This window comes from Martes martes, assembly GCF_963455335.1.
Source record: "Martes martes genome assembly, chromosome: 4".
Lineage (NCBI taxonomy): Eukaryota > Metazoa > Chordata > Mammalia > Carnivora > Mustelidae > Martes > Martes martes.
This window is the reverse complement of record NC_137891.1, coordinates 130,466,840-130,494,522: the sequence shown is the minus strand read 5'-3', so window position 1 is coordinate 130,494,522 and position 27,683 is coordinate 130,466,840. Positions and strand designations below refer to the sequence as shown.

General features: G+C 35.0%; 1 protein-coding gene across 2 annotated transcripts in view; it reads left to right on the top strand.

Moving 5' to 3' along the window:
* The window catches only part of LOC308341472 (serine/threonine-protein kinase TNNI3K), a 312,271-nt gene that overhangs the window by 34,527 nt on the left and 250,061 nt on the right, over positions 1 to 27,683 (top strand). For both annotated transcript variants that reach the window (XM_080801434.1, XM_080801433.1), the window contains exon 5: positions 5,889 to 5,999. In XM_080801434.1, coding sequence (XP_080657560.1) covers positions 5,889 to 5,999 — 111 coding nt within the window. The remainder of the gene's footprint in view (positions 1 to 5,888; positions 6,000 to 27,683) is intronic.

Sequence of the window (27,683 nt, the reverse complement as noted above, 5' to 3'; positions counted from 1 at the left end):
TCTTCCTCTCCAATTTAGATGCCTTTATTTCTTTATCTTGCCTTTTCCACCTAGAACTTCCAGTACTACATTGACTAAGAGTGGTGAAAGTGGCATCCTTCTCTTGTTGCTGGTATTATGGGAAAAATTTTCAAAATTTCAAAATTGAGTATGATGTTAGCTATAAATTTTTTATGCATGGACTTTATATGGTTAAATGTATTTCTTCTATATCCAAATTGTTTTTATAATAAAACAATGTTGAATTTGTAAAAAAAAAAATCTTTAAAATTAACTAATTAGGGGCATCTGGGTGGCTCAGTGGGTTAAAGCCACTGCCTTCGGCTCAGGTCATGATCCCAGGGTCCTGGGATCGAGCCCCGCATCGGGCTCTCTGCTCAGCGGGGAGCCTGCTTTCTCCTCTCTCTCTGCCTGCCTCTCTGCCTACTTGTGATCTCTGTCTGTCAAATAAATAAATAAAATCTTTAAAAAAAAAATTAACTAATTAATTAATATTATACACATTAATGCATAACAGAGGCTTATTCGTCCCACACTTTAGAATGCTGCTGTGTGTTCCATTGAATACTCATAGTATAAATTTGGTTAGATACTGCATAAGGGAAAATCTCTCAGTTCCCTAGAAGGCTATTCCCTATCCAATTCTTAAGGGTCATTCTTTTAAAAAATTTGCCCTGAGATACTTGTTATATATTATAGAGTCCAAGCAATTAGTAAGTTCAGCTTTGTTATATTTAAAATTTATCTATGTTATTTTATATGAATGTCTGTACGACATTGCTGACTTTTTAAATTATTCCATTAGAACTCAATACTTCAGTAGAGCAGGGGAAAAATATTTGGGACTCATCAGTTAAATGCAACAAAATACTGCAAAAGTACATCCTCTCTTTGATATTGGAACTAAGGAAAGATCAACTGAAGCACCATGGATCGTCAAATGTGAAGCATGATCTTTGGAGTTGAACAGACCAGAATTTATGTCTAGCTCCAACACTTACAATCTACTTAAGGGTCTACAAGTACTTTAAATTCTTTGAGTCTGACTACTATCAGCCATGGTAAAGATAATAGTATTTTTCTCATAGGTAAGTTGTGAATCTGGAATAGATCATGTCAATAAAACATTTTATATGGCATTTAGCCCATAGTAAACAATTCTTAAGAAGAAATGCTTGCTTTGTTACATTCTCTTTAGCATAGCTTGGGAAGGTAAAAGTTCTATCTTTATACTATCTAGTAAAAATAATTTTAGGTCAATCAGAGGTCAACTTGAGAAATCTAAACAAGATATGAAAGAACAGTACTTCAGACTGACCTCACCATTTGACTATTCTGAAGAAATCATGACATACCTTCTCTTACATTCCACAAATTTTGGCCAAGTAAGAAAAAAATGTAAAGATAGTTGAGAAAAGGATGGATGTGCACTACTAGAATCTGCCTGATAAGTATTTTATATATTCCATTGCTTTATGTGTAATTATTTTAACATAGCCTAGTATAGAGCTTGTCATAAGGTAGACATTCATTAATAGATATTTGTCGATAAAGAGTACCCATCTGCCTGTGGTTTTTACAAGTTCTTCAATTATTAAATATACAAACCTCTTGTAAGTGTTATATATTGTGAATATTTCTCCAATTTGTCATTTATCTTATTGTACTTTTAATACTTTTATTTGATTAAGTTTATCATGTTTTCCTTCTATTTTAAAAAGTGATTTTGTGCTTACAAAGACTTTCTCCATTTCTCTGAATTTAAATGCCTACCCATCTGCAGGGAAAAATGTTTTAAGGTGATATCTTTTTATTTACCTCAGAGACTTTAGCCCTTACCTGTCTTTAGTCCTCACCATTTAAAAATAATAGTTATTTGGGGCGCCTGGGTGGCTCAGTGGGTTAAAGCCTCTGCCTTCGGCTCAGGTCATGATCCCAGGGTCCTGGGATCGAGCCCCGCATCGGGCTCTCTGCTCAGCAGGGAGCCTGCTTCCTTCCCTCTCTGCCTGCTTCTCTGTCTACTTGTGATCTCTGTCTGTCAAATAAATAAATAAAATCTTTAAAAAAAAATAATAATAATAATAGTTATTCATGATGTTGGAGTTAATTCCTGTGAATTACTTTTTTTTTTCCTGGAGGAAGCAGAACTGATAGACATTTCCTATTTCCAGTAATGCTTCAGAGTTTTCCTATGTTTTAATACTTTGACTAATTCAGGCAGTAACTAATGAAGCAGAGGACATGCAGTTGTAGGGAGAAGGTAAAGGCAAAGGAAAAACAGGAGTTAGATGATGGAGTCAACTCACTTTCTTATTTGGAAGTTTTCACTAAGGACCGAACTGAACCCCAGTCTTCTATGTCCAATGACAATGAGTTTATTGAGCATTACTTTGACAGGTACCTTCCAAGTACTTTGAATGTATTTCAAGTACTTTGAATGTATTATCACATCAGTTGTGAATGCATAGTTTGTATGTGTATCACATCAGGACATACAGTTACTTTCCCCTTTATTTATAACGAAGGAACTTAGTATAAAGGAGTTATGCAACTTGCTCCAGTTGACATAGTCATTAGCAGAGCTGGGGTTCTAACTTAGGGAGGTAATTCTAGTACCCACAGTCTTAACCCTAAGGATCTCATGTAAGTATCTCAAACTTCACATGTGAAAAATAAAATATTTTATTTCTACCTCAAAAACCACATCTTCCTGGTTCTTCCCTAACTCATTATCATGTCATTCTCCTGCCAACTATAGTACTTGGGAAAAATTCAAACACCAAATACCCTGACCTACAAACCCTATAAGATCATATGTCTTAGACCTCCTCTTGAACATTACTTTTCCTTTCTTTATTTTTAACTTTCTACAACACACTGGCCTTCAAACATACTAAGTTTATTTCCATCTTAGGAAATTATGTGTTTCACACTTAGCTGCTCTTTAATCTTCAGTGGCTATCCTTGAAATTGTAGCTTGGATTTCTCTTTTTTTGGTATTTACCATTTATCTCAAAGTGTATCTTCTCAGAGAAGTAAAGCTTTCCCTGACTGCTCAATTTAAAGTAGCCACGTTATTATTTGCTAGTTTTCCTTCACAGTCATTGGTACTTTATAATACTGTATATAATATTTTTATTTGTTTATTTATTTATTTTTATTTATTTTGGAGAGAAAGCATGTGCCGGGAGGAAGGGAGGGGCAGAGATAGAGGGACAGGAGAGAGAGGGGAGAGAGAGAATCCCAAGCAGACTCCCCACTGAATGTGGAGCCTGATGAGGAGCTCAGTCCCAGGACCCTGAGATCATGATGTGAGCCAAATGAAGACTTGGATGTTCAACCGACTGAGCCACCCACACATTGTCTTGTTTATTTTTTATTTTATCTCTTTCCTCTTACATATACACAGTAAAAATATAAGTTCCATGAAAGCAGAAATTTAACTGTCTTATTCAGTGCCATGTTCCCTCTGCTCAGAACAGTTTCACATGCCATACATGTTCAAGAAGTGTTTGTTAAGTGTATGAAAGGTTTATTGAAAAAGAGAATAATGTCATCAAAACAATGTATAAGAATAATTATTTAGTAGCAGTATGGAGGCTGGACTGCAGTAGGAAAAAGCTTAATCACAGAGACTAGTGAGAAGACTGTAAAATGGAGGGTGATGTCAGAAATAAGAAAAAATATAGGAAATACTAGTGAGTTAGAACCAACAGAATTCTGAAACTGATTGAGTCAAAGGACTCAATGATATTTAGAGTAAGAAAATGTCATTAATGTGAATAAGAACTACTAGGAGATGACAGATAAAACTGGGAAAATTATGAATAGTATTTGCAAGAGCAATTTTTAATTTTTAATTTGAGATGTTATTGATAGGCAGGATATATGGAATTTGGAATTTGGACTTAGAGGAATTTGGACTAACGATGAAGTTATCTGATTGTGTATGAATTGCCAAAGGTGGCATTTGGAATGAGAAAGTATCTTGAGGCTAAGTTCACTTTTTTTTTTTTTTTTAAGATTTGATTTATTTATTTGACAGACAGAAATCACAAGTAGGCAGAGAGGAGGAAGCAGGCTCCCCCAGGAGCAGAAAGCCCGACCCTCCTGGGATCATGACCTGAGCTGAAGGCAGAGGCTTTAACCCACTGAGCCACCCAGGTGCGCCTAAGTTCACTTTTTGAAGGCAGACAAAAAGAGGAGGCAAGAAGAAAGAGATCATCTGACTATAGAGAGAAGAAGGACTGACATTGGATTTGGTAAACAAGGTTACCTTCTGAAACTGAATAGGTGATTTCAGGACAGTGGCGAGTCCTTCAGCCTTAGGTGGAAGAAACTAGCATGGCAATTTCTCTCAATAATATAAGGCAAGCACAAAGGGAGAAGAGATGGTATGAGAAAGAGCAAAATTCAATGTGCAAAAAGCATAGTGAACTCAGTTGGGATTTATGTAAGATTTGGGTATACATAGCTAGAGATTAACTAAAGAAATGAATCACAGCTGTCAGGAGTGATTATCAATAACTTTTTATGGAAGCTGAGAAAATGAAGGCAAGGACAGAGATAAAATTAGCTTAGCTTTAGTCGGGGAAAAAAAATGAATGGAGAAAACGCAAGTCTATATCTGAACAGAAGGGGCCAATGGAATGCAGAGTATGCAGAGGTAAAATTTAAATACAGAGGTAAATTTAAAATACAGGTATGCAGAGTAGAAAATTTGGAAACTATAACATTAATTTTGCTATTTAGAATTCTTTACCAAAGTTTTTTCACTTTTTTATAACTTCTTTTTTCAGTTACATGTAACAGGTTTAAGAAACCAACTTTTTTTTTTTTTTTAATGAGTGGATTTTCTTAACCAACAGTATTTGAAATAATATGTTTATGGTTAAGTGCAATGGCCTTTCTCATGAAGACTTGACTTTCTTGCCATAGAGTGTGTTTGAGACCTATTAAAGAATTTGTGGTTTGAATTCTTACTTAGAGAAAGGGTTAAACATGTAGATCTTTCTTTGTATTCCCTTCCAATTTGGGGGTTTTATGAATATGACCATCCATATCACTCTTTTGAGTGTTCTGACTTATAAAATAAAGTATATAATAGTAATTTTTCATAGAATAACTTAGAGAAATATTTACTTTTTATTATTTATTAACCATTTTGAAGGTCCTACCATGTACCAGGTTTAAATAAGTTAATGCATATGAAAAGTTAATTACATAATAAAAATTCAGTGAATGTAAATTGCTATTAATATTGTGAAAAGTTCCCTATCTCTCCAAAGACAGAAATACAGTGCAAATAATAGTATGAGGAAAGTAAGCATCTCCTTGGCGATTGCATAAATTATTCTAACTCAAAGGCCTAAATTCTACCTCAAACATTTTCACTGTCAAAATGAGTCAAGTTAGGAAAGACACTACTGATTAATTATGTATAGGCTCATGACACTATGTGTCATTAATTATGTATAGGAGCCATGACACATATGTAGAGAAGAAGCAATTACTGAATTACCAGGAAATAGTCCACTGCAGTCGGTCCAATCATGCAGTTGCCAGAGAAAGCACATTTATTGGAGTGACCTACACATATGATTGAGTTGAGTTTGCAAGAGCCTCACCACAGGTAATGTCCTTTCTATCTTTCATGGTCAAGTGGTAGAGGATTGATTGAAACTGAATAGCCTTGTCATTTGTTCATACATTTCAACCATATGAGAGCTGCTCTTTGCTGTCTCATGTGCTCTTATGCCAGAAATCACACTTAGGTTTTCTTTGAGCACCTAAACTGGCTGATAGTCAGCAAATCGATATATCCTGTTGCAGAGTGTCCAAACCTGCTATTAGTAGAAAAGTAACACTAAAGATGTGTTTCTTTACAGGACAGTGCAGAATTGATCACTTCTCTACTTCACAGTGGAGCTGACATACAGCAGGTTGGGTATGGTGGCCTCACTGCCCTGCATATTGCTACAATAGCGGGTCATCTGGAGGTAAGTCTCACCTTGGTCACCTGTGAAAACAGACCTGACTCTTGATTCTTGATCCTAACTATTTTCAAAAGCTGCTTTTCAGATTCTAGGAGTTGATTTATTTTTTAGCTACTGAACACATACATTTATTTTGAGGACCAAGTTAAGCTATATAAATGTTCTTTTCATAGTCAATTTGGGCTGTTTTGTAACAATGTAATAAAACATCAATTAATATAAAGATGGCTGGATACACATGGGCTTTATAGAAGTGATTAAGAGCATAGATTTTGGAGTCAGGCAATCACTTGCTGTGTTTACCTCAAACAAGTTACTGTCATCTCTGCTTTTTTTCATTTATGAAATAGAAATTATAATAGGCTTATTTAATGATTAAATTAGAGAATCTATATAAAACTTTTCAGATTGTCTCATGGCTTAAGAATGAAATATCATTCATTCACTTATGTATTATTTGATTTATTAAGCATCTGTTGTGCCACAGATATTGTTCTAGTTTTGAGGTGAGAGTAGTAAAAAACAAGGCAAAACCCCATTTTCTTGGAATTTAGCTGTAGAGAATGAGATAGACAATAAAGAAAAGAAAACACATAATATCAGTTAGTAATATGTACTAGAAAAATAAAATAAGGTAAAATAAAGAATGAAGAAGTGGACACCATTTAAAATAAACTACATAGTGAAACTATATATAAAATATATGTGATAACACATGCAAAGAACCTGTGGCAGAAAAGAATTAGTTGTGTTTCAGGGACACAAGTAAGCCAAAGTTATTAGTGTGGTATGAGATAGAGATAAAGTGATGGAGATGAGGTCAGGTGGATGTTTACAAACGAGATCACAAAGTGTTTTTAAAAACCATGGGAAGGACTCTGGATCTTGTCTTAGATTTAATTACTAAAATATTAATTTCATACATACAAAGCACTTTGTATTATTTATTTAATCTACTCACAAATCCTCATGAAATAGTTTTTAATGTCACTGCCATTTTGTAGATATAAAACCATGGCTCTTCTATAGCCATTGTCTTTACATATAGTAAAGCCATTGAGGAAAAGAGCCATGTCTGGAATCCTGGTCAGTTTACTCAAAATCCCATGATTTTCACACTGTATATTATTTGTGGTAACAACAATATCTTTATTATTAAATAGTTACGTATTTCTCCCTTTTAGTCATGTTATAAGTTAAATTGTACTTTCTTCGCTAACACACATACGCCAACTGTGAGCAAGCAGAGCTACATATAAAATCACACATAAAACCTATAAAATGGGTGTGATCCACCTTCCTTAACAGCATCACTGTAAAGGGCTCTTACATTCAATAAATATTAACATATCTCATTGAGAGCAAAATAATTTCCTTCATGCTGACATTTCCACCTCTTACTAGCTCTTATTTCTCCCCAAAATAGATCTTTTTGGTGAGATTCACTGTAAATATAAGTGAATCTGTCTTACTTATAAGAGGAGAAATTTCATTAGAATCACCTAAATACCAGTGTTTTCCAAAAAAGAGAACAACTGAGGCCAGTGATAAAGTAATGGAAGGTAAACATTAAAAAGTCTGGGTGGAAGAATTGTTGAGGTAGACATTAAGTTCCAGTGAGATACATTCAAACTCTCAATGCTGGCACGGTTGAGGGAGTGGGGGTGGTATGGCAGAATCCTTTTTGTCTACTGCTGAGTTGATTACATTTGTGAGGGATAGAATTACAAGTTTCAAAAGCAAGGTGGTTAAGAGCTTAGCCTCTTCATCTCCTATTCAAATAGCTATTTTCTTGCTTTGTAAATCATGGTGTGGAAGGAAATATAATTCTACCAGCCTTAGGGCAAACTTTACCAAAATCATTCCAGATAGGCTGCTACTCTTGTCTTGCCTTTCTTCATGGATTCTCCAACTTACTTTTTAGCTGTTGTAAACATTTAGTGACTTTTATTGTCAATCACTGCTGGTGCATAAAGCAAGTGTAAATACATTAACCTTTATTCCCTTCTTAATTAAGGTACAAATCAGATAATAAAAGAAAATGATATTCAAAAAACCTACAAGCATCATATTCAAATGCAGAATTTTTTTCTTTGAATTATTTTTCCAAAGCTATTAATTGCAATAAGTACTCACTTCTAATATATTTTCTTTCCCCAATATTCATTTATTCATTTAATAAATATTTTTGAACCTCTACTTTTTCTATAGCATAGTGCTAGAATTTGGGAATGATATAAGAAAATATGACATACTTTTTCCTTCTAAGGCATTATAGTGTAGCTGGACACACAAAATTAATATACAGGAAAAATCATAAACAATTCAAAAGTAAAATAGGAAGGACGGAAGGGGAAAGAGTCAAAGATCAGAGTGAGTTTGGTAATTAGGAACAATTAGAAATGTGATAATTACATAGCAAGAAATGACAACACAAAATGAAGAGTGTTAAGAATTCACTGGGAATAGAGATCAACATGGACTGAAAGAGCTGGGGGAGGATTTATGAGAGAGGTTTTGAAGTTGGGCTGAACTTTAAAGAGTAGTGAGAACTGGACAGAGAAAAGAGGACTCATGTCCAGAAATGGTCAGGAGAATGAGTTGAACACATTTAGAGGAGAGTGAAAATAACATTAGATGAGCAGATTGTGAAGAGTCCCTACAAGTAAATTTGTATATTAGGAATGGACCAGACTAAGGAAACTGAGAATATAAGTCCAAGGAGTTTAATTCAATTCAATAAACAATTATTATGTATGTTTTATAACACACATGCCTAGATGGTGTAGTAGATAAAGAGATAAATAGAAGACAGAAATTCCTCCTCTTTAAAGACACTTAAAGCTAATAGGATTTTTTTCCCAACAGGAAATGACAAGCCATTGAGACTTTTTGAACAAGATAATGACTGGAGATTTGATAAATAACATATTGAAGAGGATTTTTTTGAACAAAGTGTTTAGTATGGATTCCAGAGTGATGATATAATGATTAAACAGACAGAGATAAAAGATTGGGTAAAGGAATCAATTTGGAGGAGAAATCAATTTGCTCCAACATGTTGATCTACTAACAACATCCAAATTTTCAAGTGGAAATATTCATTAATCATTTATGATTAATACACAACATAACAACACACAATTAATTAATACACAACATAACAAAATACACATCTAGCATTCAATAGAGAAATTGAGGTTTAGTGTAAGTTTTTGAAAATTATATGTGAAGAGGTGATATTTGAAACCAGGATAGCTGAAAGTTATAAATTGGGTCTAACAGATAGTGAAGCACTGAACCCCTATCCATAGAGACTTGCGGAATTACTGAACAGCCAGTAACAGAAGGACAAAGAAGCATTGGTTATAGTGGTGTGAGGAAAACAAGGGGATTGTACTATCACAGTAATTAGGAGTAGAGAGAATTTCAGTAGATAAAGGATCTTGGATATCAAATGGTGTAGAAAGGACAATGAGTGTAATGGGATAAAATACATACAGTTTTTACTTATTATACCGAAAATTTAGATGCTTATTTCACTCCTATTTTTCACTCTTGGTTAGCAGAGATGGTGGCAGTGGATCAGTGGGAGTTCCCTTTCATTAGTAGTCACTTTCTTTTATCGCCCACCTGTCTCTGTGCAACAATAACTGATGCTAAGTCTGACAGCCCTCTTTGTCTACACATATAAAATTCAGAAACTCCATTAGAGCCTCAAGTGTGTTTGTCCTCCCATAATTGTGAATTCTATTAAATAATTTTGCAATAAAATTTACATTGACTAGGCAGCTGTCTCCTTCAATAATAGAAGAGAACATGTGCTGTGGATTCCTAGACATGGTGATTGCAATTTGAGACTCAGACTTAGGCTTACTGTGCTTTGAAAAGGAAGCAAATAGTGCTTGTCCTGGGTCTTACTACTTCTCCCTGATTTATCCATCAAAAAAATACATGTGCATATACTGCTTTATACAAGTCCCAAGATCCTGTTAGCAAACTACAAAAATGCATTAAACCCTTTTCTCCCCTTTGCATCCAGGAGACACATACGTCATATGCTCCCTCAACCATGAAAATGAAAAATATTAGCTAACATTTGGTAGTGCTTGATTATTCATGTGCATTTGTTATTTGGCTCTCCTGTTAGATGGCTACCATTACATTTAGTTTATCAATGAAGAAACTAAGGATTAAAGAAATAAATGACTCCCACAGGACCATTCAGACAATAAATAAATGAGATGAGTAGGACTCAAACCTACTCAAATCTGTAGTCTTGTAAATAAAAGAATAATTATTCCCTCTTGACTCTTGTATGTGTTGCTAAAACAGGCTTACAGCCATAAGACACAGAAAATATATGCAGAAAACAAAGCATAAACTGAGTATCTTACTATCTAAAGCCCAGACATTGTTACATATATAATTTAAGCAACAGTAATTAATTCAAGAATAACTTTATATGGTCCTTAGTATATGGGCGCCAGAACCCACGGATGTATAATGCATGTATGTGGGCACATCACACACACACATACACATACACATACACACACAAACCCAAAGTGTAAAACACTTTATGCTTAGTCAAATAACTTGTAAAAGCTGCTACACTTTGGTGTTTCATGCAGTAGTTTCTAAAGTTATCAGGAGACAAATCAATTATCGGTAGCTGTAGACAACTGTTTGAATAGCAAGCAGAAAAGCATGTCTGGGATGACACAATATATAATGTATAGGGGCTGTGGAGTGTTTTATTTCTCACAGAAAGTCACAGTTTCATATACACTTTGTGCAGGTGAGAGTATTATTTTTATAGCTGAATTTATTCTATCCTACCTTATCCTTTTTTCAGATTGTAAACACTTATCCAAACACTGCTTCAGAAATGCTTCCCAGTTATTTTGGAATTTATTTCTGATTTCAAGGAAATGCAATTGATGTTGTTCCAGTTCATTCTTAACTAAATCATCTGAATGTTTCGGGAGAGAGTTTTGTTTACCATGAAGCTTCTGACTCTCTAAGTTATTTCTTTTAAAATGGCTTTAGTTTTCTCCCCAAAGGCACAAACAAGTGAATGCTCAGAATTATAAAATGTGGTCTCTCTCTCTCTCTCTCTTAAAGAGATAATGTGCTCAGAAATTTTATAACTAAAAAGTATTGGATCTGCCTCCAGTCTAATGAATAGACAGTAGTCCCTTATGAACTCCATTCTGAATGAACCCTGTGTCATTTCACAGTGTGCAGCACCATTGCCTTATCTCTGATGTCTCCCAAAATTTTGCAGGCAGAGAAACAAATCCTATATGAACATCACAGGCTACTACAATTCAGGCACAGAAAGCACAGCAAGGGCCAAATATACCAGTTAAGGCACATTATTATAAATAATTGTTTAAATATCACTCTAGTGAATGCCATGAATGATTGATAGGTATTCTAATTACCATCCTTTTTTTAAAGATCTTATTTAATGATTTCAGACAGAGAGAAAGAGCGAGTGAGAGAGAGCTTGAGCGGGGTGGGGGTGTAGGAGGGGAGAAGCAGAAGGAGAAGCAGACTCCCCGCTGAGCAGGGAGCTGACATGGGGCCAGATCCCAGGACCTGGGATCATGACCTGAGCTGAAGGCAGATGCTTAACAGACTGAGCCACCCAGGCGTCCCTCTAATTACCATTCTTTGGCATGAACTCTAAACTTGGTCTGAAGTCATTTGCAGACTGTAATGCCAAAGTTTAATATACCTTCATATTAAATGGTTAAATATGAAACTAAACCTTTATTATACACATAGTCTTGGAGAACTGAGACCTGATTTAGAAACACCACATCTCCTGTGGCATTCAAGAGTGGTTTTCTCAGAAGTCAAAACTAAGAAGCTGTATGTCCTAATTACTGAATGTGCTCAGTATTACAGAATACTGTTTATTAAAGCCAAGGAGACAGTCTCTTACTGCCTACGCTTTTGGTCTAGAGACTAAGATCATAGATTATATATCATAATCAGTAATTTTATGGTTTCAGAAGCAGTACCTTAAGTGTGTATCAGTTGTAAGATTGATAACAAGAGGACATTACCTTGAGTGTCACTTTTTTTGTACTCAAATCTTTGCCGTGGGTTCAATTAACTATTATTAAACATTAAGTACTGCTTTTGGGGTGAGGTAAAAGAGCACAAGCAGGAAAAGCTTTATAGGCTAATAAAAATGTAAATGAAGTGTTCATCAGCTTGCTACCATGGCAAATGATGAAAGAAACATTACCTGAGAAATTAGATTCAAAGATTATTGCTAATCAAATCAACCTGAATGAGAATTATCTTTGTAAACATTCAGCATTTTGTGTGAATTTGCCTCTCTATGGCAACCCTTCTGTGCACTGAATTTGATTCCAATATCCTAGGTACTCCCTACATTCTTTTAAAAAAAGGATAGATAGATAAAGATAAGATAGATATTTATGTATAAATCATGCTATGCAATGTATCAGCTAGGCGGAAATAATCTCTGTGCTAGGTATCTGTGACAGTTGATAAGAAACAGCTATAGATTTCAATGCATGTGCACTTAGCCTTTTTTAATGCCATATTCCCTACCAGGAATTTGATGGCTGAGTTATGAATCAAGCTTTCTATAACTTGCTTAAGTCACATCCCCAGAGTTTCAGAAACTCTAAGCCCCTACGACCCAGGATGGCAGGAAGTTGCTACTCTTGTTCCCTCAATTAGGAATACACGGGAAAACCAATACTTTCTACCTGTTCTTTAATATAGTAATAAAGTAGAGGTGAGTACCAACTACTTTCTCTCAGGTATGATCCATTCTGGGATGGCATTTAGGGAATAGAGCTCTTTAAGTATTTTATCTTTTCTAAACATTGTGTAAGCTATTCTCCCAAATGGCTCCCTTTGGTGGATCTCCAAAGAACCTTTAGAAACTTTCTGAGGTCTGAGTAGTGGGAGTGAGAGGCTAGAGCCCCCACGAGTGGCTCTCAACATCTGCCTTCTGTCACAGCATCTCTCTTCTGAGGTGTCCCTCAAAGGTAATTGGCACCTCTGCCTCTTTTCACTTGTTCTTTCACAACTGAATATCAGACTAATATAGCCATTATAGAGCATGGAACTATTAAGGAAGTCACACAAAGGTTTCTGGAGTTGCTTTGAGATGCAATTCAAGTGTAACTACTTAAAGTTATCTTTAACCTTTCTGTCTTTTACTTTTCTCTGTGCCCTGAAGCAGGCTACTAGCTCCCTCAGTTCTGGGGTGAGCTGTCTCATAATTACTGCAGATTTCCACATCTGAGAAAGATCCTGGCAAGAGTTGAAGAATCATTTTAATAATTCTCTCCTGAAAACCATACATTAAACTATCCAGGAAATTGAGGGGGGGACCCAAACTAAATAAGACAAAGGGCAATGGATGCAAATCTTTTGTCCAGAGCAATCAAAGATATTACTGGTAGTGGTCAATATGGTACTTCATTCTGTGATTCATACTGTCATTATCTTACTCTATATTCATACTATCATTATCCTACCGGACTTCCTGCAATAGCATTCTGACTTATAAGGCCTGTCTTCCAATCTTTTACAGTCTACTTTATCCTAAATTCTCCTGAGATTTTGCCAGATTCTCTAACACATGGCTTTGGTCACTCCCCTGACCAAGAAACTTGCTGACTCCGAAATACACCCAGCAGGAGATTAAGTGGTGATCCAGTTCTCCTACCTTTTCAGCCATGGGTGTTCATGATTTTCATTTACAACACACGCTCTAAATTAAATGAACTATTATGCATTTATATTCCCTATGCTTTTTATCACACTATAGTCTCTTTATAGTTTGCCTCTCCCACCCATCCTCAAAGTTGAGCTGAAATGCCACCTTCATGAAATTGCTAGATTCCTCTAGTTTGATGTGTTTTCACGTTTCTAATCACCAACAGTACTTTATCTATACCTTTCTCATAGCATTTGACACTGCTTGTTTTATAAGCATGGTTTTATTTTATTATGTCATTATATATTTTTCTTGAGCATAAGAACTGCATGTGAAAATCTTTATGTCTCTCACAGATTCTAGTATTGTGCTTTTGCATATAGTAGGTTTTTAATAATTGTTTGTTGAATGGCTAAATTAATGATTATTCAAGTGTTCTTTTACAAATCACGCAGAATGAGGAAAATGGTTTCCCCTCTCAGTAAATGCACAAGAGATTATAATGATACCTTTCTTAAGGAAAGTAGCTTACAAAATCACAAGCAATTTTCATGAATAGCTTCATACAAATTTCTCTTATAAAATCTATAAAATGAAGTAAGTATACAGCCTATGTAAACAAAAATAATGATTGTTTTGTTTTTAAAATTTTCTCTCTGCCCATTCAATACATCTTTTTAAGTTTTCATTTATTTATTTTTATATGTTAATATTATCTTTATTATTTTAAGTTAAAGCAAAATTTTTAAATAGTCAAATAGAGCTTCATTTAAGCTAGAACTTTCATTTTCTTCTCCCAGCATCTGCCAAGTATTTGTGGATTTTTTTTAAGTTTTTTATTTTTTAAGTTTTTATTTCTATTGAAGTTAATTAACATACAGTATAATAGTAGTTACAAGTGTACAACTCAGTGATTCAGCACTTCCATACATTACCCTGTGCTCATCACAATAAGTGCCCTCCCATTTAAAATATAAAGGAGGAATTTTGACTCGATCTAATAAGGTTTGACCCCATCAAAAGAGAGTAACAGAGTTTAAATTTATTCTACTCCACAAAAAAGAAGTCCAACATACCCATAAGGGAGAATCATTAGTCTTTTAGATCTGCATGTCTCTATGACTTGGCTGAATTTTCCTAATCTCCATTCTAATCAGTAGTGTTGTCTCCAATCTCACATGTGAATTGTGCTCTCTGGCATAAAATCAGTTACTGACTCACAGTCCTGTGCTATTACGCAGCCTCAGCAATGATAGCTTGTGAGCCATTTATGAACTGTCAAGATAAATAAAGGTCTTCAGATTATTTATATCTGCTATTTTCCCCAGTAAACTTATACTTAGAGAATTACTATATGTCTAATCCCTCTCCAACTTGATTTTATATCTTTTAGCCTAATTGGTTGCCAAACTGAATATACAACTTTCACATTGCTGATGCAAGAAGAGTGGAAATGTGTTGTTCCAATAATGAACGTGACCTGGTTTAGATGTTGGTACTCCCATTAGCAATTGTGAAAATGTAAATCATTGAAAATAAGTTGTGGAATTATATTATAGTAAAAGCCTTAGAATTATTTTAGTGATGTCTTATTGTTTCTATTAAGTAGTTGCTTCTAGCTTTTCTGGGTATCCCCAGGAAAGTGAGAATCTCCTGTGAATCAGACAAATTTTGTAATTTTCAGCTAATTAAACACTCTTTAGGCACTCCCTCATATTAAGATACTAGTATGGAGTTACAGAGACGTATGGGATGCATTCTTTGCTTGAGATACTTTGCCATTCTATACTTCCTTCTTTTTGGCAAGAGACCAAGTCTGAACCCTCATTGGAACTTGTGGAATTGTTGAGATTGTGTCTAATTTAGAAAACCAAATTATTTATTTATTATTAATTGATTGATTTTTAAAGATTTTTATTTATTTATTTATTTATTTGTCAGAGAGAGAGCACACACAGGGGTAATGGCAGGCAGAGGGAGAAACAGGCTTCCCACTGAGCAAGGAATCCTATTTGGGACTTGATCCCAGGACCCTGGGATCATGGGTCACCAAATCTTTTAAATGAGAGTTTATTTGTTTTTCTAACGTGAACATCTTTATTGTTTTTTTTTTTTAATTTAAATTCAAATGAGAGTTTAGATAAAATTTGTAATTGAACAAACCCAGTATCAATATGTGAATAATAAATTTAACTTTGGTGGGGTGCCTGGGTGGCTCAGTTGGTTAAACAACTAGCTCTTGATCTCAGCTTAGGTCATGGTCTCAGGGTCATGGGATCAGCACCATGTTGGGCCCCATGCTCTGTGGGTAGTCTGTCCCTCTCCTTTGTTCCTCCCCCAGTGCACATGTGCACATACTCACTCACTCTCTCTAAAATAAATAAATAAGTAAATAACTTTACCTTTGATGTACTGCTGTCAAAATAATGATGAAAACTCTGTGCTTTAGGCCTTAAAATTTTTCATAGGTTATGACCTAGCAAACCACCTTCTAGAAATTTATTTTATGGAAATAATAGGAAATTGGATTGCAAGAATGCTCATGTAAAATAAATGAGAAAAAAATCTAAATAAATATTGATTAAATCAAGCTGATCCATGGATACAATGGATACAATACAAGTAGTATGGATACAATACAAGTAGTCATTAAACATGACATTGCACAAGTTTATACAGTTACATGGAAAGAAGCTCAGGCAGACTTATGAAACAATGGTGTTATTTAAGCTTCATTTTACATTTAAGATTCTTTTTTTTCTTTTTAGCTTAAATTATTAGTAGGCTGAATACATTTTCATAAAAATATAACTTTACAAAATTGGCTACACAATTAATGACTAACACTTCAACCTCATCGCTACCCAAAGGTAAAGTAACTACTGTTCACATTTTGATGGATATTCTTCAAGACTTTCTCATATGTATTTTTTTTCTTCAAAATTATAATCACACTAAATGCTTCTGAAGCCTTTTTCTTATTTAAAACATACTTGGGACAGCTTTCCAATTGTGCAACACATTCTTCTATGAAACTGTTTTTATTGAGAAAAGTATCATGTGTATAAAAGGATATATATATATATATACTATATATATTATATACTTACTTCATTTTATATATATATATATATATATATATATATATATATATAGGCTTCCTCATAAGAGCTTCATGTGACTTTTTGTGACTCTCTCTCTAGATTTATGATAACTATTCTCTTGCTTTCTTTGGTATATATATGTATGTGTATCTTTTTAATATGAATTATATAGTTTTGTTCTTAACATTTTCATGTTCTTGAATATTACATATGGAAATACACATTTGTTGTGACTTTTTTTATTCGACATTAAATATTTAAGATCCATGTTAATTTGTGTAGCTGTGATTCACTCATTCTTCCACAATTTATTTATCCAGTTTATTCTTAATTAACATTTGAATAATTTTAAATATTTCGATATTATAGACAATGTTGTATGATAATTTTTGTATGTATTTCCTAGCATATTATCACAAGATATTCTCTAGGATATAGATCTAAGATTAGAATAGCTAGGTTGTAGAGTATGTGAATGTTGAAGGGGTTGATCTAGTTGACAGTCCCACCCAGTGTATAACTGGCTGTATGATTGTTTTCTTGCTTCATATCCTCACTGACATTAATATACTAGATGTGTTTTTTCCCTTCAGCTGGTAGATATAGAATAGTATCACATTTTTTTAATAAAGATTTTATTTATTTATTTGACAGAGAGAGATCACAAGTAGGCAGAGAGGCAAGCAGAGAGAGAGAGAGAGAGAGGGAATCAGGCTCCCCGCTGAGCAGAGAGCCCAATGCGGGACTTGATCCCAGGACCCTGAGATCACGACCCGAGCCAAAGGCAGCGGCCCAACCCACGGAGCCACCCAGGTGCCCCACATTTTGGTTTTGATTTGTATTTGTCAGCTCACTTATGATACCGAACATTTCTCACATGTATGCGGCTCTCAGTTACCTTTTTTCGTGAGGTGCCTTTGTGTATTTTTCGATTGAATTGTTAGTCTGTTTTAATTGATTCACAGAAATTATTTTCAATGTATTATGAATACTATTTTTTTTTTTAGAAGGAGGGAAGGAGAGAGAGAGAGAAAGGTAGAGAGGGGCAAAGGGAGAGGGAGAGAGAGAATCTTAAGCAGGTTCTATATGCAGTGCAGAGTTTGATGCAGGGCTCCATCTCAGAACCCTGAGATCATGCCCTGAGCTGAAATCAAGGGTTGGACACGTAACCGTCTGAGCCACCCAGGTGGCCCATGAACAATAATTAAAAAATAGTAATTATACACTTATAAAAAGCTTATTATGAGCCGGGAAATGTTCTGAGCATATTGCATAAATTTTCTTGTTTCAGCTAAGGGATAAATATCATTATTAATTTTGTATTATAAATTAGGAGATTGAAATACAGAAAGGTTAAATAACTTGACAAGGGTTATTTATAGATCACAGAGCTGGTAAGTGAGTAAGTGATATTCTATCCTAGGTGGTATGACTATAGTCATCATCTTAATCACTGTTACTAAATTATCTCTCCTTTCTCCTTTATTATTATATATCCTATAAATATCCTCAAATTTATAGTTCATGCTTTCATATATTGCTTAAGAATCCCTGGGGTTTTGTGAAGTTATTTTCTTATATTATCTTTTTAAAGTTTGGTGGTTCATCTTTAATATTAAGTATTTTAACCATCTAAAATTGATTCCAGATTATGGTGTGAGGTATGGATCCTACTTAATTTTTTTCTGTATTCAATTGTCTTGGCAACTGTTGTTGAAAAGCTTATTTTTTCCTTACTGGTCTATAGTACCAACCCTTTCATATATCAAATATCTATTTAATTGTGAATCTGCTTCTAAGTCTTTATTCAGTTGATCTATTTGAATATTTAAGGAAAATTATCACAGTATCTTAATTACTGCCTATTTGAAAAGTCTTAGACAGTCTAAGTATTCACTAAACACACAAAGTTGCTCACAATATCCTCTTAATATTTTTTATTTTCCATCGCGTCAATATTGGTATGTTCTTTTTCATTCCTGATACTGCTTATTTTGGTCTCTTTTTACTTGTTACTGTTATCAGAAGTTTAGTAATTTTATAAGACTTTCCAAAGAACCAACTTTTGATTTTGTTATTTTTTGTTTGTTTTCTTTTTCATTGATTTTTGCTCTTACCTTTTCAATTTATTTTTTTGTTTTCATTGACACATAATTGACACACAATATCCTATTGGTATGATACTGATACAAAAATAGACATATAGATCACAGGAATAAGAATGTATAAAGAACTTACAATTATACATTTTGGGTGTTAACCCCTTATTGGGTGTATGATTTGCATACATCTTCTCCGATTCAATAATTAGCCTTTTCATTTTCATTTTCATTTCATTTCATTTTGCCTTTTCATTTTGTTGATGATTTCCTGTACTGTGCTTTAGTAAGTTTTTAGTTTGATGTAATTCCATTGTTTATTTTAGCTTTTATTTCACTTGCCTGAGAAGACTGGTCCAAAGAAATATTGCTAAGACCAATGTCACAGAACTTATTGCCTATGTTTTCTTTTAGGAGTTTTATGGTTTTACATCTTACATTTAAGTCTAATCCATTTTGAATTTGTTTTCATATATGGTATAAATAGTGGTCCTGTTTTATTCTGTTGCATGTAGCTGTCCAGCTTTTCCAATACCATTTGTTGAAGAGATTAATTAATTTTTTCTGGGTTCTCTGTCTTATTCCAGAGATCTATATGTCTGTTTTTGTGCCATTATCATATTGTTTTGGTTACTCTGACTTTGTAGTATGTTTTGCAGTCAGAGAGTATGATATCTTCAGCTTCGTTCTACTTTCAAGATTGCTTTGCTGTTTGGGGTGTTTTATGGTTCCATACAAATTTTAGAGTTCTTTGTTTTCATTCTGTGAAAAATGTTGCTGGTATTTTGATAAGTATTTCATTAAATCCATAGATCATTTCATTAAATCCATAGATCACTTTGGGTAGTATGGACATTTTAGTAATGTTAATTCTTATCTGTGAACATGGAATATCTTTTCGTTTATTTGTGTTCTGTTCAGTTTCTTTCATCAGTGTCTTATAATTTTCAGAATATAAGTCCTTTACCTCCTCAGTTAAATTTATTCCCAAGTATTTTATTCTTTTTGATCCAGTTGTAAATGGGATGGTTTTATTTTCTTTTCTCAAGATTTTATTTATTTATTTGAGAGAAAGATAGAGGGAGCACAAACTGGGGGGAGAGGGAGAAGCAGCCTCCCATTGAGCAAGGAACCCAACATTGGGCTCAATCCCAGGACCTGGGATCATGACCTGAGCCAAAGGTGATGCTTAACTGACTAGACCACCAGACACCCCAGAATTGTTTCCTTAATTTCTTTCTTTCTTTCTCTATTTCTTTTTTAAGAATTAATTAATTGAGAGAGAGAGAAAAAAAAATGCATGTTCAGGGTTGGGGAAGAAGGAGAAAGAGAGAATCTTAAGCAGGCTTCACACCCACTGAAAAGTTCAGTGGGGGAACTCGATCTCACAGCCCTGAAATCATTACCTGAGCCAAAATCAGGAGTTGGACACTTAACTGACTGACCCACCCAGGTACTCCCAATTTCTTTTTCTGGTAGCTTGTTTCTAATGTATAGGAAAGCAGCTAATTTCTCCATGTTAATTTTGTGTCTTGTGACTTTACTAAATTTGTTTTTAAGTTTTAACAGTTTTTTGATGGAGTCCTTACTGGTTTCTAAATATAGTATCATGTTATCTGCAAATAGTGAGTTTTAGTTCTTCCTTTCCAGTTTGGATGTCTTTTATATCTTTTTCTTACCTGATTGCTCTGGGATGTCTAATACTATTTTGAAAAAAAGTGGCAAAAGTAGGCATTCTTGTCTTGTTTCTGGTCTCAGAGGAAAAGTTTGCAGCTTTTCACCATTGAGTGTGATGTTAGGTGTGGGTTTGTCATATATGGTCTATATTACGTTGATGTATGGTCCCTCTATTCTGACATTCTTGAGGGTTTTTATCATGAATAGATGTAGAATTTTTTTAGATGATTTTTCTGCATCTGTTGAAATGAGCATATGATTTTTATCCTTCTTTTTGTTAATATGATATATCACATTGATTGATTTTCATATGCTTAACCATTTTTGCATCCTGGAATAAATCCTGCTTAAATATGGTATTTGACCCCTTTAATGGATTGTTGAATTTGCTTTTTTGTTCAGGATTTTTGTACCTATGTTCATCAGGGACATTGGTCCATAATTTTGTGGTGTCTTTGTCTTGCTTTTTTTTACCAGGGTATTGCTGGCCTCATAAAGCATTCCTCCCTCTTTAATTGGAATAAGAGGGATAGGTTCTAACTGCTCTTACCTATCTTTTCTTATCCTCAAATTTATTTGACTTACTTTTGTTATTTTTTTTTCTAGTTTCTTAAGGTGGATACATGGCTTAATTATGCTTAGTGAAATAAGTCAGTCGGAGAAAGACAACTATCATATGATCTCCCTGATATGAGGAAATGGAGATGCAACATGGGGGGTTTGAGGGGTAGGAAAAGAATAAATGGAACAGGATGGGATCGGGAGGGAGAAAAACCATAAGAGACTCTTAATGTCACAAAACAAACTGAGGGGGGTGGAGGGGAGGGGGCTAGGGAGAGGGTGGTGGGGTTATGGACATTGGGGAGGGTATGTGCTATGGTAAGTGCTGTGAAATGTGTAAACCTGGCAACTCACAGACCTGTACCCCTGGGGCTAATAATAAAAAATTTAAAAATTAAATAAATAAATAAATAAATGTGGGTCAAAAAAGAATTCAGAGTAGAAATAAGAAAATAGTTTGAACTGAATATTAACAAAACATTACATATAGAAGCTTGAACAATATAGCCAAAATAGAACTTTGAAATATATAGACTTAATTAGGAAATTAATGCAAATTGCAATTCAAAGCTGTCATCATCATGTCGTTTGCAACTGATTAGGAAAAAAAGACTAAAAATTAATGAGCTAAGCCATGTATCCACCTTTTTTAAAATTTTTTTAATAACATATAATGTATTATTATATCAGGGAGATCATATGATAGTTGTCTTTCTCCAATTGACTTATTTTGCTAAGCATAATACCCTCTAGTTCCATCCACGTCGTTGCAAATGGCAAGATTTCATTTCTCTTGATGGCTGCATAGTATTCCACTGTATATATATACACCACTTCTTCTTTATCCTTCATCTGTTGATGGACATCTAGGTTCTTTCCATAGTTTAGCTATTGTGGACATTGCTGCTATAAACATTCAGGTGCCCGTGCCCCTTCGGATCACTACGTTTGTATCTTTAGGGTAAATACCCAGTAGTGCACTTGCTGGGTCGTAAGGTAGCTCTATTTTCAACTTTTTGAGGAACCTCCATGCTGTTTTCCAGAGTGGTTACACCAGCTTGCATTCCCACCAGCAGTGTAGGAGGGTTCCCTTTTCTCTGCATCCTTGCCAGCATCTGTCATTTCCTGACTTGCTAATTTTAGCCATTCTGACTGATGTGAGGTGGTATCTCATTGTGGTTTTGATTTGTATTTCCCTGATGCTGAGTGATGTGGAGCATTTTTTCATGTGTCTGTTGGCCATCTGGATGTCTTCTTTGCAGAATATCTGTTCATGTCCTCTACCCATTTCTTGATTGGATTATTTGTGCTTTGGGTGGTGAGTTTGATAAGTTATTTACAGATTTTGGATGCTAGTCCTCTATCTGATATGTCATTTGCAAATATCTTCTCCCATTCTGTCAGTTGTCTTTCGGTTTTGTTGACTGTTTCCTATGCTGTGCAAAAGCTTTTGATCTTGAAGTCCCAATAGTTCGTTTTTGCCCTTGCTTCCCTTGCCTTTGGTGATGTTTCTAGGAAGAAGTTGCTGCAGCTGAAGTTGAAGAGGTTGCTGCCTGTATTCTCCTCAAGGATTTTGACGGATTCCTGTCTCACATTGAGGTCCTTCATCTGTTTTGCGTCTATTTTCGTGTGTGGTGTAAGGAAATGGTCCAGTTTCATTTTTCTGCATGAGCTGTCCAATTTTCCCAACACCATTTGTTGAAGAGACTGTCTTTTTTCCATTGGACATTCTTTCTTGCTTTGTCGAAGATTATTGGAACATAGAGATGAGGGTCTATTTCTGGGCTCTCTATTATGTTCCTTGATCTATGTGTCTGTTTTTGTGCCAGTACCATATCATCTTGATGATGACAGCCTTGTACCAGAGCTTGAAATCTGGAATTGTGATGCCACCAACTTTGGTTTTCTTTTTCAACATTCCTCTGGCTACTCGGGGTCTTTTCTGGTTCCATACAAATTTTAGGATTATTTGTTCCATTTCTTTGAAAAAAATGGATGGTATTTTAATAGGGATTGCATTAAATGTGTAGATTGCTTTGGGTAGCATAGACATTTTCACAATACTTATTCTTCCAACCCATGAGCATGGAACATTTTTCCATTTCTTTGTGTCTTCCTCCAATTCTTTCATGAGTACTTTATAGTTTTCTGAGTATAGATTCTTTGTCTCTTTGGTTAGGTTTATTCCTAGGTATCTTATGGTTTCGGGTTCAATTGTAAATGGGATTGACTCCTTAATTTCTCTTTCTTCTGTCTTGTTGGTGTAAAGAAATGCAACTGATTTCTGTACATTGATTTTATATCCTGACCCTTTACTGAATTCCTGTACAAGTTCTAGCAGATTTGGAGTGGAGTCTTTTGGGTTTTCCACATATAGCATCATATCATCTTCAAAGAGCGCTAGTTTGACTTCTTCTTTGCCGATTTGGATGCCTTTAACTTCTTTTTGTTGTCTGATTGCTGAGGCTAGGACTTCTAGTACTATGTTGAATAGCAGTGATGATAATGGACATCCCTGAGATGTTCCTGATCTTAGTGGAAAATCTCTCAGTTTTTCCCCATTGAGAATGATATTCACTGTGGGATTTTCATAGATGGCTTTGATGATATTGACAAATGTACCCTCTATCCCTACACTTTGAAGAGTTTTGATCAGGAAGGGATGCTGTACTTTGTCAAATGCTTTTTCGGCATCTATTGAGAGTATCATATGGTTCTTGTTCTTTCTTTATTTAATGTACTGTATCACATTGATTGATTTGCGGATGTTGAACCAACCTTGCAGCCCTGGAATAAATCCCACTTGGTCATGGTGAATAATCCTTTTAATGTACTATTGGATCCTATTGGCTAGTATTTTGGTGAGAATTTTTGCATCTGTTTTCATCAAGGATATTGGTCTGTAATTCTCTTTTTTGATGGGATCCTTGTCTGGTTTTGGGATCAAGGTGATGCTGGCCTCATAAAATGAGTTTGGAAGTTTTCCTTCCATTTCTATTTTTTGGAACAGTTTCAGGAGAATAGGAATTAATTCTTCTTTAAATGTTTGGTAGAATTCCCCTGGGAAGCCGTCTGGCCCTGGGCTTTTGTTTGTTTGGAGATTTTTGATGACTGTTTCAATCTCCTTACTGGTTATGGGTCTGTTCATGTTTTCTGTTTCTTCCTGGTTCAGTTTTGGTAGTTTATATGTCTCTAGGAATGCATGCATTTCTTCCAGATTGTCAAATTTGCTGGCATAGAGTTGCTCATAGTGCTTTCTTATAATTCTTTGTATTTCTTTGGTATTGGTTGTGATCTCTCCTCTTTTGTTCATGATTTTATTTACTTGGGTCCTTTATTTTTTCTTTTTGGTAAGTCTGGCCAGGGGTTTATCAATCTTACTAATTCTTTCAAAGAACCAGCTCCTAATTTCATTGATTTGTTCTACTCTTCTCTTGGTTTCTTTTTCATTGATTTCTATTTCATTGATTTTTGCTCTGATCTTTATTATTTCTCTTCTCCTGCTGGGGTTAGGCTTTCTATGCTGTTCTTTTTCTAGCTCCTTTAGGTGTATGGTTGGGTTGTGTACTTGAGAACTTTCTTGTTTCTTGAGAAAGGCTTGTATGGCTATATACTTTCCACTCAGGACTGCCTTTGTTGTGTCCCACAGATTTTGAACAATTGTGTTTTCATTATCATTTGTTTCCATGAATTTTTTCAATTCTTTTTTAATTTCCTGGTTGACCCATTCATTCTTTAGTAGGATGCTCTTTAACCTCCATGTATTTGACTTCTTCTCAACTTTCCTCTTGTGATTGAGTTCTAGCTTCAGAGCATTGTGGTCTGAAAATATGCAGAGAATGATCCCAATCTTTTGATACTGGTTGAGACCTGATTTGTGACCCAGGATGTGATCTATTCTGGAGAAAGTTCCATGTGCACTAGAGAAGAATGTGTATTCTTTTGCTTTGGGATGGAATGTTCTGAATATATCTGTGATGTCCATCTGGTCCAGTGTGTCGTTTAAGGCCTTTATTTCCTTGTTGATCTTTTGCTTGGATAATCTGTCCATTTCAGTGAGGGGAGTGTTTAAAGTCCCCTACTGGGGCGCCTGGGTGGCTCAGTGGGTTAAAGCCGCTGCCTTCGGCTCAGGTCATGATCCCAGCATCCTGGGATCCAGCCCCGCATCAGGCTCTCTGCTCAGCAGGGAGCCTGCTTCCTCCCTTCTCTCTTTGCCTGCCTGTATGCCTACTTGTGATCTGTCTTTCAAATAAATAAATAAAATATTTTTAAAATATAGATAAATAAAGTCCCCTACTATTATTGTATTATTGTCAATGTGTTTCTTTGATTTGTTATTAATTGGTTTATATAGTTGGCTACTCCCATGTTAGGGGCATAGATATTTAAAATTGTTAGATCTTCTTGTTGGACAGACCCTTTGAGTATGATATAGTGTCCTTCCTCATCTCTTATTATAGTCTTTGGCTTAAAATCTACTTGATCTGATATAAGGATTGCCACCCCAGCTTTCTTCTGATGTCCATTAGCATGGTACATTGTTTTCCACCCCCTCACTTTAAATCTGGAGGTGTCTTCGGGTCTAAAATGAGTTTCTTGTAGGCAGCATATTGATGGGTTTTGTTTTTTTAACCATCCTGATACCCTGTGTCTTTTGATTGGGGCATTTACATTCAGAGTAACTATTGAGAGATATGAATTTAGTGCCATTGTATTGCCTTTAAGGTGACTGTTACTGTATATTGTCTCTGTTCCTTTCTGATCTATGACTTTTAGGGTCTCTCTCTGCTTAGAGGACCCCTTTCAATATTTCCTGTAGAGCTTGTTTGGTGTTTGCAAATTCTTTCAGTTTTTGTTTGTCCTGGAAGGTTTTTATCTCTCCTTCTGTTTTCAGTGATAGCCTAGCTGGATACAGTATTCTTGGCTGCATCTTTTTCTCACTTAATGCTCTGAATATATTATGCCAGTTTTTTTCTGGCCTGCCAGGTCTCTGTGGATAAGTCTGCTGCCAGTCTAATATTTTTACCATTGTATGTTACAGACTTCTTGTCCCAGGCTGCTTTCAGGTTTTTCTCTTTGTCACTAAGACTTGTAAATTTTACTATTAGATGACAGAGTGTGGACCTATTCTTATTGATTTTGAGGGGGGTTCTCTGCACCTCCTGGATTTAAAAAAAAAAATTAAGATTTTATTTATTTGCCAGAGAGAGAGAGAGAGAGTACACACAAGCAGGCAGAGAGGCAGGCAGAGGGAGCGAGAGAAGCAGGCTCCCTGCCGAGCAAGGAGCCCAATGTGGGACTCGATCCCAGGACACTGGGATCATGACCCAAGCCGAAGGCAGGGACTCAACCAACTGAGCCACCCAGGCGTCCCACCTCCTGGATTTTTATGCTTGTTCCCTTTGCCATATTAGGGAAATTCTCTACAATAATTCTCTGCAATATACCTTCTGCTCCCCTCTCTCTCTCTTCTTCTTCTTCTGGAATCCCAATTATTCTAATGTTGTTTTGTCTTAAGGTATCACTTATCTCTCAAATTCTCCCCTTGTGGTCCAGTAGTTGTTTGTCTCTCTTTTGCTCAGCTTCTTTATTCTCTGTCATTTGGTCTTCTATATCACTAATTCTTTCTTCTGCCTCATTTATCCTAGCAGTAAGAGCCTCGATTTTTTATTGCACCTCATTAATAGTTTTTTTTTTATTTCAACTTGGTTAGATTTTAGTTCTTTTATTTCTCCAGAAAGGGCTTTTATTTCTTCAGACAGGGTTTCTCTAATCTCTTCCATACCTTTTTCAAGCCCAGCTAGAACCTTGAGAATCGTCATTCTGAATTCTAGATCTGACATATTACCAATGTCCATATTGATTCAGTCCCTAGCCTTTGGTACTGCCTCTTGTTCTTTTTTTTTGTGGTGAGCTTTTCCATCTTGTCATTTTGTTTGGATAAGAATATATGAAGGAGCAAATAAAATACTAAAAGGGTGGCAAAGACCCCAGTAAAATGTGCTTTAACCAAATCAGAAGAGACCCCAAATCATGGGGGGAGAAAGAGGGTAAAAAGAAGTTCAGGAAAAAAAAAATTAAAAAAAGAAAAAAAATAAAGAAAAAATACAAAAAAAGAAGAAAAATACAAAAAAATACAAAATAATACAAAAAATAATACAAAAAATACAAAAAAATACAAAAAAGAAGAATATATATACACACATAGATATATGTGTGTATATATATACACACACACACACATAATATGTGTGTGTATATATATATATTAGACTGGTGACTAGAACAGGGTTACCCACTTAATTTTGGGAGTATTTTGGTCTCTTTGAAGAAACTACCTCCCAAAATTTTAAAGAATGAAATACATATATAAGGGTAAACACAATGAAGGGATGGAACATGACTATAAAAATGAAAAAAAATTTTTTTTTAATTTCTAAAAAAGGAGTTGATAAGGTAAGTTGGTTGGGAGAATAAAGAAAGAGAAAGTGGAGAGAATTTGCACGGGCTGGAGACTAGAACAAGC